This window comes from Oryctolagus cuniculus, chromosome 15 (genome assembly GCF_964237555.1).
Source record: "Oryctolagus cuniculus chromosome 15, mOryCun1.1, whole genome shotgun sequence".
Classification (NCBI taxonomy): Eukaryota; Metazoa; Chordata; class Mammalia; order Lagomorpha; family Leporidae; genus Oryctolagus; species Oryctolagus cuniculus.
In genome coordinates this window covers 33,840,012-33,855,817 of record NC_091446.1, presented here as the reverse complement: position 1 = coordinate 33,855,817, position 15,806 = coordinate 33,840,012, and the positions used below count along the sequence as shown (strand labels likewise).

General features: G+C 41.0%; 1 protein-coding gene across 24 annotated transcripts in view; it reads left to right on the top strand.

The window, feature by feature from the left end:
- ENTPD1 (ectonucleoside triphosphate diphosphohydrolase 1) overlaps positions 1-15,806 on the top strand; it is a 206,950-nt gene that overhangs the window by 121,155 nt on the left and 69,989 nt on the right. For all 24 annotated transcript variants that reach the window (XR_011382344.1, XR_011382345.1, XR_007911064.2 and 21 more), the window contains 2 exons: positions 6,693-6,810; positions 10,512-10,662. Coding sequence is in view for 18 of the 24 variants with exons in the window: in XM_051824023.2 (XP_051679983.2) it covers positions 6,693-6,810; positions 10,512-10,662 (269 nt within the window). In the remaining 6 variants the exon portion in view is untranslated. The remainder of the gene's footprint in view (positions 1-6,692; positions 6,811-10,511; positions 10,663-15,806) is intronic.

Genomic DNA, 15,806 nt, shown 5'->3' with positions numbered 1-15,806 from the left:
ACCACATTTAAGGGAACCCCCAGTAGATTTTACAACAGAAACATAGGCCAGAAAGGAATGGAAGTTTTGAAAGAAAGACAAAAAAATAAACAAAACAAAACCACCAAGAATACTAGATCCAGCAAAGCTTTCATCAAAAATTGAAGGAAAATAAAGCCTTTCAAGACAAACAAAAACTGAAGGAATTCATTGCCACTAGAGAGGGCTTACAAAAGTACTTAAGGGGCTGGCACTGTAGCACAGTGGGTAAAGCCAACACCTGCAGTGCTGGCATCCCATATGGGTGCTTGTTTAAGTCCCTGCTGCTCCACTTCCAATCCAGCTCTCTGCTATGGCCTGGGAAAGCTGTGGGAGATAAGATGGCCCAAGTTCTTGGGCCCCTGAAGCCACGTGGGAGACCCAGAAGAATCTCCTGGCTCCTGGCTTCAGATTGGCCTAGCTCCAGCCATTGTGACCATTTGGAGAATCAACCAGCAGATGGAAGACCTCTCTGTATCTCTCTGTCTCTCTGTCTCTGCCTCTCTCTAACTCTACATCTCAAATAAATAAATATTTTTATTTTAAAAAAGTGCCTTAGGGAGTCCTACATTCAAAATAAAAAGAGAGATAGCTACCATCATGAAAGGACGTGATAGCATAAAACTCAATAGAAGAGTGATGCACAAAAAAAGCAATAGAAAAGGATCAACCCTTACAAATGCAAGTAAACCAAGGATGGGGAACTTCTTTTTTGTGCCTAAGGCTATTTGGATATTTATAACATTCACAGGCCCACAAAATTATCAACTTAAAAATTAGCCTACTGTAGATTTATTGAATTTTGAGTCCTGGCTGCAGTTGCTACGGCAGGGCCAGACCAAATGATTTCATGGCACAGACCAGGCATTCTCTATCCCTACCCTAACCACAACGATGAATAAGAGGATGAATACAATAAGGGATATTTAAAATGAGCAAAAGACACTTGATAACATGACAGGAGTAAATCTCTACTAATCAGTAATAACCTTGAATGTAAATAAACTAAATTCCCTAATTAAAACAAATTGGCTGAATATATGCATGTAGATATGCTGCCCACAAGAAATTTCCATTACCAGTAAAGACACTTACAGACTGGAAGCAAAAGGTTAGGAAAAGATATTCACTGCAAATGAAAACCATGAATGAGTGGGATTAAGTTATATTTATCTCAGACAAAATAAACTTTAAGACAAAAATTATGCAAACTACAGAATTACCAAAGGATCAATTCAACAAGAGGGTATTATTGTAAATTATATGTATCTAATGCCAGATCACCTGATTTTATAAAGCAAACATTATTAGATCTAAAGGAAGAGATAGGATCCAATTCAATGGTAGTGGGGAACTTCAACATTCCACTTTCATGGACAGTCACCGAGGTGGTGATGAACAGATCACCCAGGCAAAAAATCCAACAAACATCAGAGTTAAACTGTTCTGTAGACCAAATGAGCCTAACATATATTTATAGTACATTTCACTCAACAGCTGCAGAATACATATTCTTGTCCTCAGCACATGAAATATTGTCTAGCACAGACCATGTATTAAGCCACGAAACAAGTCTTAACACTTAAAAAAGATTGAAGTGATAGCAAATATCTTTTCTGATCACAATGGAATAAAACTAGAAATCAATAACAAAACTGGAAATCGGACAAATACATGGAGAATGGACCACAACATGCTGTTGAATGAACAATGGGTCATTGAAGAAATCAAAAGGAAGATAAAAAAATTTTCTTAAAACATATGAACATGTGGACCGGTGCCATGGCTCACTAGGCTAATCCTCCGCCTGTGGCGCCAGCACCCCGGGTTCTAGTCCCAGTTGGGGCGCTGGATTCTGTCCCGGTTGCTCCTCTTCCAGTCCAGCTCTCTGCTATGGCCAGGGAGTGCAGTGGAGGATGGCCCAAGTGCTTGGGCCCTGCACCCACATGGGAGAGAGACCTAGAGAAGCACCTGGCTCCTTGTTTCGGATCAGCGCGGTGCGCAGCGCGCCAGCCACAGCGGCCATTGAGGGGTGAACCAACGGAAAAGGAAGACCTTTCTCTCTCTCTCTCTCTCACTGTCTAACTCTGCCTGTCAAAAAAACAAAACAAAACAAAACAACCATATGAATATGTGAACAAAACATCTGAAAACCTGTGGGATATGGCATGGATGGCAGGAAACAACCTGAGCCATCATTTGCTGCTTCCCACAGTGCACGTTAGCAGGAAGCAGGAATTAGAAGCAAAACTGGAAATTGAACCCAGGCACTCCAGCTTGTGATGCTCGTGTCCCGAGGGGTGTCTCAGCTGTGTGCCAAATGCCCACCCTCCCTAAAAAATGTTTAAGGAGATGGAAATAATAACTACTGTGATTTTACTTGGTTGTTACATGTTATATACATCTATTGTATCAATTTATCCCACTGTACGTGCCCCAACAATATGAACAATTAAAATATTAATAAAAAACTAGCTGAGGACAAACATGTGTATACATTAAGATGACAACTATATAAATGATATTATAAGGAAGCATTAAAAGACACTGGGGCGGGGGTGAGTATTTACCTGAGCAATTGAAATGTCTGTGCCCCATGTCTGGCTGCCTGGCCTGTTCTGACTCTGGCACCTGACCCCAGCTTCCTGTTAATACAATCCCTGGGAGGCAGCAGTGATGAAACAAGTAATGAAGTCCTTGCTGTTCATGTGGGAGACCTGGGTTGAATCCCAGCTCCTCACTTTGGCCCCAGACTAGTCCCAGCTGTTGGGGGCATTTGGGGAGTGAACCAGAAGATGGAAACTAACTCTGTAATTGTGTGTGTGTGTGGTGGTGGGGTAAATAAATAGTTTTTTGAAAAGATTGGAAGGAAATAAAGAAAAATAACAGTGATATCTATGTGGAATCTTAAATGTCTCTTATTTTCTAATTCATATTTTAGGAACTTTTAGTACTCTTAATATGGAAAATAGTGAAATAATCATAAGGGAATATCAGATCTCTTCCTTGCAACACAAAGCTTTGATTTTTTCTTTAAAAGAAAGGATATACTTTCAAGGGTTTTAGAAAGTTTTAAATGCAAGCTAAGAAAAATATCATGTTTTTCCATTGCCAGCCTTGGCTGAGGCCTTCACTGTTTAATGGGCTTATGGGCCCAGGAAGGGGTAAGAGTACAAGCATCCTCAAGCTTCTGCAAAGCTATGTTTGCTGAGATCCTTGCAGCCTCACGATTTCTGAAATATGCATTGGAAAATGCTGCGGTGGTAGAAAGAAAATAAAAGATGTTGGCCACTCAGACACTGGTAAACCTTGTAGCAATGAAAGGCAAACTCCCCAAATGTTCCATCTGAGAACTTTCAGATAATCAAGCTTTATCTGTCTCTCAAGCAGTAAGCGATGCCAATTTTTTATTCTGCAAACTATTTTAGAAGACAAATGTTTGGCGCCGTTTGACATGTTAGTGTTCTAGTGTGCTGTATACACAAGGGGAAATGTCCTCAACTCCAGCGTTACAGTATGCTCTACCCCTTCTCAAACACTTGCCAAACAAAATGTAGTGAAAGCTTTGATTTATCAACCACCCCACTATGTAAGCCCTTAGAGAACTAGGCTGATAGAAACAAGGCAGGTTCCTTGGCGCTCCTGGAAAAGTGACTTTCATGTCAACAAAGTTAGACAGAATAGAATGTCCTGATTCCAGATACAGGCCGCTTGCTGCCGCCGCCTTGCTAGCTTTCATCATATGCCGTTGTGGTTGGAACATTTCTCTGGCACGAATAACTTAGGGCCCTGCTAGGGAACAACAGAATTTTCTACTGCATAATCCCTGAGCTGCTTTCTCTATCCTGCGAGGTTTCCCACGAGTTCAAAGGCCGCAGACTTCAGTCAGTGTCCCCTGTGTCCACAGTGGGCAGCACCTAAGCCGTTGATTTCGTGGATTCCTTTTACTACAAGCCTAGCTGCAGAGGAATCTGCAGCTTGCTTCCTTGCTGCGTCCAAAGCAAGCATACAGGGCCTTTTCTTTCTAAGAGCACTGCACTAGTTACTAGGGGGAATCCCCACTGTGCCAAACAAGACAGGGAGCACCGCGGAGGTTACCTAGGGTCAAGGCGCCTCACGAGGTCTGCACAGTGATACTCCCTGCTCTGTACTGAAGTGGAATCAAGTTGGAAACTCAGTAGGCCCTACTTTCAGCTGCTCCTAATGGTCCTGTAGATTTCTTAAATCCTCATTCTGGTCCTCTTTTCTCTGTGATAAGATTATGAGGGTGCACAAACACACATACACACTTCAAAAAGTTACTGGAAAATGGATATAACTGAAATAAGTTGCTTTCGGTGTAAAAGGATTTTAAAATCCATGCATAGTTTTTTCCCCATAATATGTATTTTCCACCAACTTTTTAAAGACTGTATGTGTGTGTGTGTGTGTGTGTGTGTGTGTGTGTGTGTGTTTTCAAGTGTGGCCAGCATTATGAGGTAGAGAGTTAAGTCACTGCTTACTGCTGGCATCCCATATCTGAGTGCCAGTTCAAGTCCCATCTGCTCTGTTTCCAGTCCAGCTCCCTTGCTAATGCGCCTGGGAAAGCAGCAGCAGATGGCCAAGTATTTGAGACACTGCCCCCAACATGGGGGACCTGGATGGAGTTCCTGGCTCTTAGATTCAGCTTGGTCCCGCCCTGTTGTGGTCTGTTGTGGTCATTTGGGGAGTGAACCAGTGGATAGGAGATTGTCTCTCCCTCTCTCTTTGTCACTCTGCCTTTTAAAGAAACATACAAATAGGTAAATATTTTTCAAGTGGCAGGGCATACTTTGAGGTCCAGAGCTCCATTGTGCAACAAAGTGGCACAAAGTAGTTGGCTTACATTTCCGGAAGTGCCTCCTTTGTGTTTCTCTTCCTTTTGCCTCCTCATTTACTTTCCTCCATGTTTCTCTCTAAGATAGGAATGCTTAAGAAAAAAAAAAAAGTACACATGCCATCATACTCTGTTTCCAAATCCATGGCAGATATCATCAATCATACCCTTCCCCCTACACACATACTTATTGAGCCTAGGAAGGTAACCAAAGATGTTTATCAATTTAAGTGGGCATTTGGCATTCTCCTCCTGTGTAAATGTCTAAAACAAATGAGAGCTTATATTCCCCAAATGAAATGTACAAGAGTGTTCATGGCAGCTATATTCCCAATAGCCCTCACCTGGAAACAACCCAAATGTCCACCAGAAGATGAAAATACAGTATATGCAAATAATGAGATACTTCCAGCAGTGGGCAAAAGTGAACTGTTAACACAGTTTGAGTGCATCTGATAGATGTGAAGGACACTGGATGTAAAGCAGAGCCACTGTGTGTCCAGTTACTGGGGTTCAAAACCAGGAAAAACTGACCTGTGGTGATAGAGGTCAAGAGAGTTGTCACCCTTGGGGGAAACTGCCCCAGGGGGATACTAGAAAGCCTTCTGGGTGCTAGAGGGCGCCATGTGTCTTGTTCTTGGCACTGATTATACGGATTGGCACAGATGCAAAAATTCATTAATATATACAAAGATTTTCCTGCTGCTCTGTAGTTATCCCTTATTTAATGTTCTTAAAAAGACCCATTTGAGTGATTCAGATCTAGGCTCTGTTACTCATTCACCGTGTATCTTCAATAAATTACTTAACCTCTTTGTACTTTGTACTATATTTAATGGATTAAAATAAGAGCTAATTTACAGAACTGTTCTGAGAGGTAAGTCAGGTAAGTCACATAAAATGCTTCCTTCAGCCTCTGCCTGGGACGTGTCATGTGCTCGGGAGTAGGACAAGCTGCTCTAGCCTCTCTTTCTCCTCTGATCACCACTTTCTCATGCGTTTTTTTTCCCTTCTCCTTGCATGCATCTTGCATCTATCTTTCTTTCTCTCTCTCTCTCTCTCTCTCTCTCTCTTCTATTTTTCTCTTTCTTTGTTCCTCCTTTGCAGAGCTAAAACATGAAGTTTGGGTACATTTTTAGTGCATTTATTACAATTTTATAGTTCTATTCATAACTTAAAACCAAGTGGGCTTAGTATTTTCTGTGTCTCTTTAAAATAAGCTCCACATTTACTGAGCTAAAATTAGAAGAAGATATTTATTATGTCTGTGTGACCCTCAGTGAGTTAACCCGGTGGTTCCCAAATTTGTGCATCAGAATCACATGGGATCTTATAAAAATTCCAAAGCCCAGGCTACATACCAGACCAGTTAAATTACAATATCTAGGGGTTGGACACAGGAATCATGGCCATTGGAGCTCCCGCATGATTCCAGTGTGTAGACAAGTTTAGGATCTACTGGATTAATGGCTTTCTATTCCTTCCATGTTGTCTTACCTACTTGAGCATGTGACTCTGGATCCTGGCTGTATATTAGAATCATCCAGCAAGCTTCCAAATAATACTGCTGCTTAGACCCCACCCTGGGTGAGGCCTGAGTATTTCTAAGTAAATATTAAGAGAGTGGTTTACAGAAATTGACATCCTGGTAGCTCTTGTGACTAGGGTAACTCTACTCATCTCTGCCCAGGTTCCCCCTCAAATTAAAATACTTTCCGCTCTCGTTTCTGAGAACTGTCCCTGTCTCCTTCCTGTCGGAAGCTGAATGTAAGGGAGAACGATGCTGCACTGATACATTTTTTACTTGTTTTGCTCTCAGTATGGAATCGTGCTGGACGCAGGCTCTTCCCACACAAGTCTGTACATATATAAGTGGCCAGCCGAAAAGGAGAATGACACAGGAGTGGTGCATCAGCTAGAAGAATGCAAGGTGAAAGGTAAGATGGAGAAAAAGAGAAGGGGAGGCATTTGGGGCACAAGAACATGAGAGGTTTGTGGCAAGCAGAACACAAGAGGAAAAAGAGGCTCAAGTGTAAGAAGCCAAGTGAAGAATGGTGGAGCTGTTGTTGTTTTGTTAATATTACAGAAAATGATGTTGAAATCAATCCTGAATGAGTAATCCCTTGTAGAATAAGCAAATTTAAAATAACTTAGTCATAGTAGCTTCCATTACCAGGACACTTCTGTATATCATGAACTATGAACTGAACTTTGTAATTTTATTTAATTCTCACATCTCCTTTTGAGATGCGCATTATTGTTCTTTTTTAAAAAATTTATTTTTATTTATTTGAAAGATAGAGTGAGAGTAGTAGAGAGAGAAAGACATCTCTGCCTATAGGTTCATTTTGCAAATGGCTACAAGGGCTGGGACTGAAGCCAAGAGCCCTGAAGATGCTCAGATCCAACCAGGTCCCGCATGTGGGTGGCAGGGGCCCCATTACTTGGGCCATCTTCTGCTGCTTTCCCAGGCATATTAGCAGGGGTCTGCATTGGCTGCAGAGCAGCCAGGACTCAAACTGGAACTCCAGTATGGGATGCTGATGTTGCAAATGGCAGCTTGACCTGCTGCACCACAATGCCACCCGTATCATTCCTAGTTTTTAAACAATGAGGACACCAAGATTGATAGAGATTGTAGCACTTATTTGGATAACTTGAGCTAGTAAATTATGGGACTGGGATTCCAAGCAAAGTATACCTGACTGCAAACTCATGTACCAGCCAGTAGTTCTCCAATGTGACACTGTCAGAACTACTTGGAGGGGGTTAATGCACATATGCTGTGCCTAACCCCCCCAGGATTTCTGAGCCTGCATATCTGAGGTGAGGCTTGAGAATGCATTTCTAACAGGTGTTCAAGTGATGTTACCTTGGTTGGTCCAGGGTATCTCTTCGCTCTTAATCTTTCCACTCTGATCTGCAACATGAAAGAACCTTTTGAAGGTCTTTAACCTCTGTATAGGCAGGAAAGAACAAATTGTAGACTATTGGGGACGGGTAAAAAACCCTGTGGACCATTTAATTCTTGTTTTGCCAAGAAGGAAACAAAAACCTGGAGAATTAGTGCTCTTCAAGTAGCAAAGAACCCAGACAACAGTCTAGATCTCCTGACTGCACTCCGGCCTTTTGCTACCCTGAAGCACTATATTACACATTTCTTTTCTCATTAGTTTTCTTTCAAGGTCACAGTGCAACTTAGAATTGTTGACCGTTGTCCCTCCAGACGTCACCACATTGTACCATAATCTCTTTGACCTTTATCTCTCATGGTCCTTTTTTTTTTTTTTTTTTTTTTTTTTTGATTTGAGAGGCTGAGAGAGAGAGAGAGAGAGAGAGACAAACAGGCAGATAGAGCTCCTATCTGTTGATTTACTCTTTAAATGCTGGGGGCTAGGCCAGGGCTAGAGCCAGAAGCTGGGAATGCAATCCAAGTCCCTCATTTGGGTGGCAGAAACCAAATTATTTAGCCATCACTCTTCTTTCAAAGATGTGTATTGGTGAGAAGCTAGAGTCAGAAATCAGCACTAGGAATCAAACTTAGGTGCTCAGGCTTAGGACACAGTTCAAGATTTATTTATTTATTTGAAAGTCAGAGTTAGAGAGAAGGAGAAACACACAAAGAGCGATCTTCTATCCACTTGTTTACTTCCCAAATAGCCAAACAGCCGGGCTAGACCATGCCAAAGCCAGGGTCTCCCGTGGGTGGCAGGGGCCCAGGGATTTGTGCCATTTTCCACTGTTTTCTCAGGCACATTAGCAGGGAGCTGGGACTGAGAGTCAAGCATCCAGGATTCGAAGCAGCACCCAGATGGGATGCTGGCACTGCAGTCAGTGATTTAACCTGCTGCACCAGAGAGGTGGTCCTAACACAGGTATCTAAACTCTAGACTAAATGCTGCTCCTCTTTTGGCCTTTTTAATCTAGGAACCCACTTTTTATTTTTATTCAAAAAGGCAACCAAGGTCCCAGAAGATAATTGACTTCCAATTCAAGGGCCTGTTGAGTCCGCTGATTTTTGTAGTTTGTTGATCAAATAGTAGAGAGTAAATGTTTTAAAGAGAGCAAGGCATTCTACCCAGTAGCCTAATATCTTGAGACTTTGACCCCATTAATACTGAGACAATATTCTAACATTTATTTATTTATTTGATTTAAATGAAAGGCAGAGAGACAGAGACGGATCTCCCATCCACTGGTTCACTCCCCAAGTGCCCAGAATTGCCAGGAGTGGGCCAGGCTAAATCCAGGAGTCAGGACCTCAATCTGGGCTTCCTATGTGGGTGGCAGAGATCCAACTACTTGAGTCATCACCTGCTGTCTCCCAGGGTGTGCATTTGCAGGAAGCTGGAATTAAGATTGGAGCCAGGTTTAGAACTCAGGCATTCAGATATGAAGTACTGATCTAACCACTATGCCAAACACCTACCCTCTAATATTTCTTAAAGTCTGAATCCCTCATTTTACTGATTTTGCAAGGGGGCTTAAAAATACTCATGGAAAATTCACATCATCGTTAATTTCATTTTTCCATGAACTTTTTGGAATTCCATCATACCCCTCAAATTTAATTCACTGCCTTCTGTTTAAAAAATTTTTTTTTAATCCTACAGATGGCTTTCTTCTGAGACTCATCCCATGAGTGTTTGGCTTAACAAATGCACTATATTCTCCTTTCAAAAGGGAGAAGTCTCTAGTTAATCAAATACTTAAAGGCAGATTTTCTGAATTGAAACAGTGAGTTGATTACTTAGGAGTTCATTTTCTAATTTTGGTTCAGGAAACAGGCTGTCTGAAAACCTGTGAAGTATCTGGATAACTTACTTGAATAATTTTCTTTAAGGAAATACTTGCTATGAAACACTGATGGTGTGATATTTATTTAAATGTGAGATGAAACTGTTGAGTGTTGAACTCAAAAAACTTAAGGAATCTTGGCTCCAATCCTCTCCATAGCAACAGTTAGTTTTGCTCTAAAACTGGAAAAACAGTTTTACTAGGAAGAACAATGTTGGAGTGGAACATTCACTGGGGGAACATGGATTTTGCTTTCTTTTTAACAAAGAAACTACACCTCAGAAGTTTTAGGGTACTGGTCGGGATTACATAGCTGTTTAGTGGTAGGTGTTCTGTCTTTTCAGTAAGTTAATGTGTCTGGTGCTTATTTTTTTGTTCTAAATGTCATTTTAGGTCATCTAGGAACTTTTGTTCTTAATTAGAACTTTGTTAAGAAACTTCACAAGCAGCTAATGCTTCCATAGTAGTATAGTAGCTTTCTATGAGTTTTTTCGTAATACACATTTTCCATAAACTTTCTGAAGATGCCGCCTGTGAAATTATGCAATTGAATATGAAATTGCGCCATCCAGTGGCAAAGTTATTGAACATCAAACAGACTGAAAAGATAGAACACCTGCCACTAAATAGCTATGTAATCCTGACCAGCCTGATGTTAGGAAATCAAGTTTTACCAAGGCCAGGTCCGATGAGTTACCCTCTAAGTCCAACAAGCCTAATATACATCACATCAAGAAATTGTTTTCTTGTGTTATCTCGGAAAACGTATTTTGTTTCAATATTGTCAAGGTATTTTCTTTTTTTTTTAAAGATTGTCACCATCTTCTACCTCTTTCCCTAGGTCTTGGAATCTCAAAATATGCCCAGAAAGTAGATGAAATAAAAACTTACCTGGCTGCATGCATGGAAAGATCCAGGGAAGTGGTTCCAATCTCCCAGCACCAAGAGACACCTGTTTACCTGGGAGCTACAGCAGGCATGCGGTTGCTCAGGTCAGCAGCATGTAGACACAAGGAGGCCTGGCAGTGCTAGGGCCTCTGAAACGATACACAAGGACCATTCTTCCCTAACACACCAAATTCTTTTTTTATAGAAAGATTTTATTTAATAAATATAAATTTCATAAGTACAACTTCTGGATTATAGAGGTTCTTCCCCCCATATCCACCTTCCCACCCCCAAATTATCGCACCTCCTACTCCCTCTCCCATCCCATTCTTCATTAACTTTCCTTTGTAATTCTCTTTATATACAGAAGATCAGCTCTGTACTAAGTAGAGATTTCCACAGTTTGCACCCACACAGACCCACAAAGTATTAGTACTGCTTGAAGACTAGTTTTACCATTAGTTCTAGTACAGCACATTGAGGACAGAGATCCTACATGAGGAGCAAGTGCACAGTGACGCCTGTTGTTGATTTAACAGTTGACACTCATATTTATGACGTCAGTGATCACCCGAAGCTCTTGTCATGACCTGCCAAAGCTATGGAAGCCTCTTTTTTTAAACTTTTATTTAATAAATATAATTTCCAAAGTACAGCTTTTGGATTATAGTGATCACCCCCCCCCTCATAACTTCCCTCCCACTTGCAACCCTCCATCTCCCGCTCTCCCTCCCATTCCATTCACATCAAGATTCATTTTCAATTATCTTTATATACAGAAGATCAGTTTAGTATATATTAAGTAAAGATTTCAACAGTTTGGATCCACACAGAAACACAAAGTATAAAATAATGTTTGAGCACAAGTTATAGCATTAATTCACATTGTATAACACATTAAGGACAGAGATCCTACATGGGGAATAAGTGCACAGTGACTCCTGTTGTTAACTTAACAATTGACACTCTTGTTTATGGCATCAGTAATCACCCTAGGCTCTTGTCATGAGTTGCTAAGGCTTTGGAAGCCTTGAGTTTGCAAACTCTGATCATATTTTGACAAGACCATAGTCAAAGTGGAAGTTCTCTCCTCCCTTCAGAGAAAGGTACCTCCATCTTTGATGGCCCATTCTTTCCACTGGGATCTCACTCGCAGAGATCTTTCATTTAGTTTTTTTTTTTTTTTTTTTCAGAGTATCTTGGCTTGCCATGCCTAAAATATTCTCATGGGCTCTTCAGCCATATCTGAATGCCTTAAGGGTTGATTCTGAGGCCAGAGTGCTGTTTAGGACATCTGCCATTCTATGAGTCTGCTGTGTATCCTGCTTCCCATGTTGGATCGTTCTCTCCTTTTTAAGTCTATCAGTTAGTATTTGCAGACACTGGTCTTGTTTGTGTGATCCCTTTGACTCTTAATCTTATCATTATGATCAATTGTGAACTGAAACTGATCACTTGGACTAGTGAGATGGCATTGGTACATGCCACCTTGATGGGATTGAATTGGAATCCCCTGGCACGTTTCTAACTCTGCCATTTGGGGCAAGTCCGATTGAGCATGTCCCAAATTGTCCATCTCCTCCCTCTCTTATTCCCACTCTTATATTTAACAGAGGTCACTTTTCAGTTAAGTTTAAACACCTAAGAATAATTGTATGTTAATTAAAGAGTTAAAAATTAGTATTAATTAGAACAACAAAAAATACTAAAAGTGCTAAAGTATTAAGTTGTTCATCAACACTCAGGACAAGGGCTGATCAAGTCACTGTTTCTCATAGTGTCCATTTAACTTCACCAGGTTTCCTTTTTGGTGCTCGGTTAGTTGTCACCGATCAGGGAGAACATATGATATTTGTCTCTTTGGGACTGGCTTATTTCACTCAGCATGATGTTTTCCAGATTCCTCCATTTTGTTGCAAATGACCGGATGTCATTGTTTTTTGTTTTTTTTTTTTTTTTTTTTTTTTTTTTTTTTTTTTTTTACTGCTGTATAGTATTCTGTAGAGTACATGTGCCATAATTTCTTTATCCAGTCTACTGTTGATGGGCATTTGGGTTGATTCCAGGTCTTAGCTATTGTGAATTGGGCTGCAATAAACATTAAGGTGCAGAAAGCTTTTTTGTTTGCCAATTTAATTTCCTTTGGATAAATTCCAAGGAGTGGGATGGCTGGGTTGTATGGTAGGGTTATATTCAGGTTTCTGAGGAATCTCCAGACTGACTTGCATAGTGGCTTGACCAGTTTGCATTCCCACCAACAGTGGGTTAGTGTCCCTTTTTCCCCACATCCTCACCAGCATCTGTTGTTGGTAGATTTCTGTATGTGAGCCATTCTAACCAGGGTGTGGTGAAACCTCATTGTGGTTTTGATTTGCATTTCCCTTATTGCTAGTGATCTTGAACATTTTTTCATGTGCCTGTTGGCCATTTGGATTTCCTGTTTTGAAAAATGTCTATTGAGGTTCTTGGCCATCTCTTAAGTGGGTTGTTTGTTTTGTTGATGTGGAGTTTCTTGATCTCTTCATAGATTCTGGTTGTTAATCTGTTATCAGTTGCATAGTTTGCAAATATTTTCCCCATTCTGTCGATTACCTCTTCACTTTCCTGACTGTTTCTTTTGCAGTACAGAAACTTCTGAATTTGACGCAATCCCAATTGTTAATTTTGGCTTTGACTGCCTGTGCCACTAGGGTATTTTCCAAGAAGTCTTTGCCTGTGCCTATATCTTGCAGGGTTTCTCCAATGTTCTCTAATAATTTGATGGTGTCGGGTCGTAGATTTAGATCTTTAATCCATGTTGAGTGGATTTTTGTGTAAGGTGTAAGGTAGGGGTCTTGCTGGAAACCTCTTGAGTCCACAAACTCTGACTTTATTAAGACAAGGCTGTAAGCAAAGTGGAATTTCTCTCCTCCCTTCAGAGAAATGTACTTCCTTCTTTGATGGCCCATTCTTTACAACGGGATCTCACTCACAGAGATCCTTCATGTAGGTCATTTTTTGCCACAATGTCTCAGTTTTCCATGTCTGAAATGCTCTCATGGGCTTTTTAGCCAGATACAAATGTCTTAAGGGCTGATTTTGAGGCCAGCGTGCTGTTTAGGGTGTTTGTCATTGTATGAGTATGCTGTGAGGCCTGATTCCCATGTTGGATCGTTCTCTCCTTTTTAATTCTATCTATTATTATTAGCAGACTCTTGGTCTCATTTATGTAACACACCGAATTCTAAAAATCCCAAAGTCCATACCTAAGAAAGAAAATTTCAATAGGCAAGTAAAATTCCCCAACTTTTAGTATGTATAATGGGGTGATTTTAAGAATGTAAAAATAAAAGACCTTTTGCCTATCATCCCATGAGGAATTCAATGGGGAGGGAGCCTCAGAAGAAGACTAAACTATGTACACTGGAATTTGGGGCAAGAGATTTAGCCAATCAACCTCTGAGAGGAGGAGCACCAGAAGTCACTCAAGAGTTATCTCAAGACGAATAATCACCACTAGCACATGTTCATGGGCACCTGTGTGCATCGTTTGTCCTTTTGTTCCTCTTTCATTTATTCAGTGTGTTGAGTACCTTACTCTGTCTTTGTTTTTTTTTTCCCCCAAAGAAACCTTTTATTTAAGGAATATGAACTTCATGCATTTCATAAGTACAATTTTAGGAATATAGCGATTCTTCCCACCATACCTGCCCTCCCACTCCAACTCCCACACCTCCTCCTCACTTTCCCATTCCCAGTCCCATTCTCCACTAAGATACATTTTTGATTAACTTTATACACAGAAGACCAACTCTATACTAAGTAAAGTGTTCAATAATTTGCACACAAAAAAACTGTTCTTCAGCAGTGGAGACAGGGGTTGTTCAAAGTCTTTGCATCTTGAAGTTAATTTCACTTCTTTTTTTTCTAAATAAACTTAATTAAATTTAAAGAAGCACCCAAGAGTGATACATCTTTTGTGAGCACTTAGACATAATTATAATACAACTCTTTGAGGACAGAGGTCCTACATGGAAAGTTAGTGCACAGTGACTCCTGTTGTTAATTTAACAATACTGTTATGTATGATGTCAGTGATCACCCGAGGCTCTTGATATGAGCTGCCTAGGCTATGGAAGCCTTTTGAATCCACGAACTCTGTCAGTATTTAGACAAGGTCATAAGCAGAGTGGGAATTGTCTCCTCCTTTCAGAGAAAACTACTTCCTTCTTTGATGACCCCTTCTTTCCACTGGAGTCTCACCACTGATGTCCTTCATGTAGGACATTTTTACCCACAGTGTCTTGGCTTCCCATGCCTGAAATGCTCTCATGGACTTTTCAGCCAGACCAGAATGCCCTAAGGGTTGGTTCTGCTTACTCTGTCTTTGAATATAAAATTAGGTGACTTGGCCCTCAAGGAAATCAGAATTTCTATACAAGGTGATGAGTTTTTTTTTTAAGTTGTTATTTATTTATTTTTATTTTATTTGAAAGGCAGGAAGATTAAGAGAGAGAGAACGTGATCTTCTATCCGCTGATTCATTCCCCAAATGCCTACAACATCTAGGGCTGGGCCAGTCTGAAGCCAGAAGTCTAAAATTCAGTCTGGGTCTCCCTTGTGGATATCCAGAACCCAAGCACTTGAACCATCACCTACTGCCTCTCAGTGTGCACATTAGCAGAAAGCTAGCTTGGAAGCAGAGGAGCCAGAACTTGAACCAGGCCCTCAGATTAATTCTTTAATAGAGGAGTGTTCAGACTTGCCATGGGAGCACATTGGGCCCTTTGTAAGATGAAAGCAGACCTAGAAGACTTACCAGAGAGGAATATACATGCGCTTAATCACAGAGGACAAGTTGGAGGCTGGGGGAAGGCACTACAGGCCGAGAAGACAGCATGTGTTCAGCAACCAGCTCTTCTTTCAGCACCTGTTATGTGTCAGGGACTCTTTTAAGTGCTGGGGAGACAGCTTTGAACAAGACGATGTCCCTGGCTACATGGAGCCTGATTTCTAATGAATGTTCAAAGGTGGGGAAACATGAGAGATCAGGGTGTATTCAAAGGAAAGTAAATAGTTCTGCACAGTTCTGTGTGTTATAAAATCCTAACCATAGGGGTGGGCGCTGTGGTGCAGAGGGTTAAGGCACTGGCCTGAAGTGCCGGCATCCCATATGGGCGCTGGTTCTAGTCCCAGCTGTTCCACTTCTGATCCAGCTCTCTGCTATGGCCTGGGAAAGCAGTAAATGATGACCCAAGTCTTTGGGCCC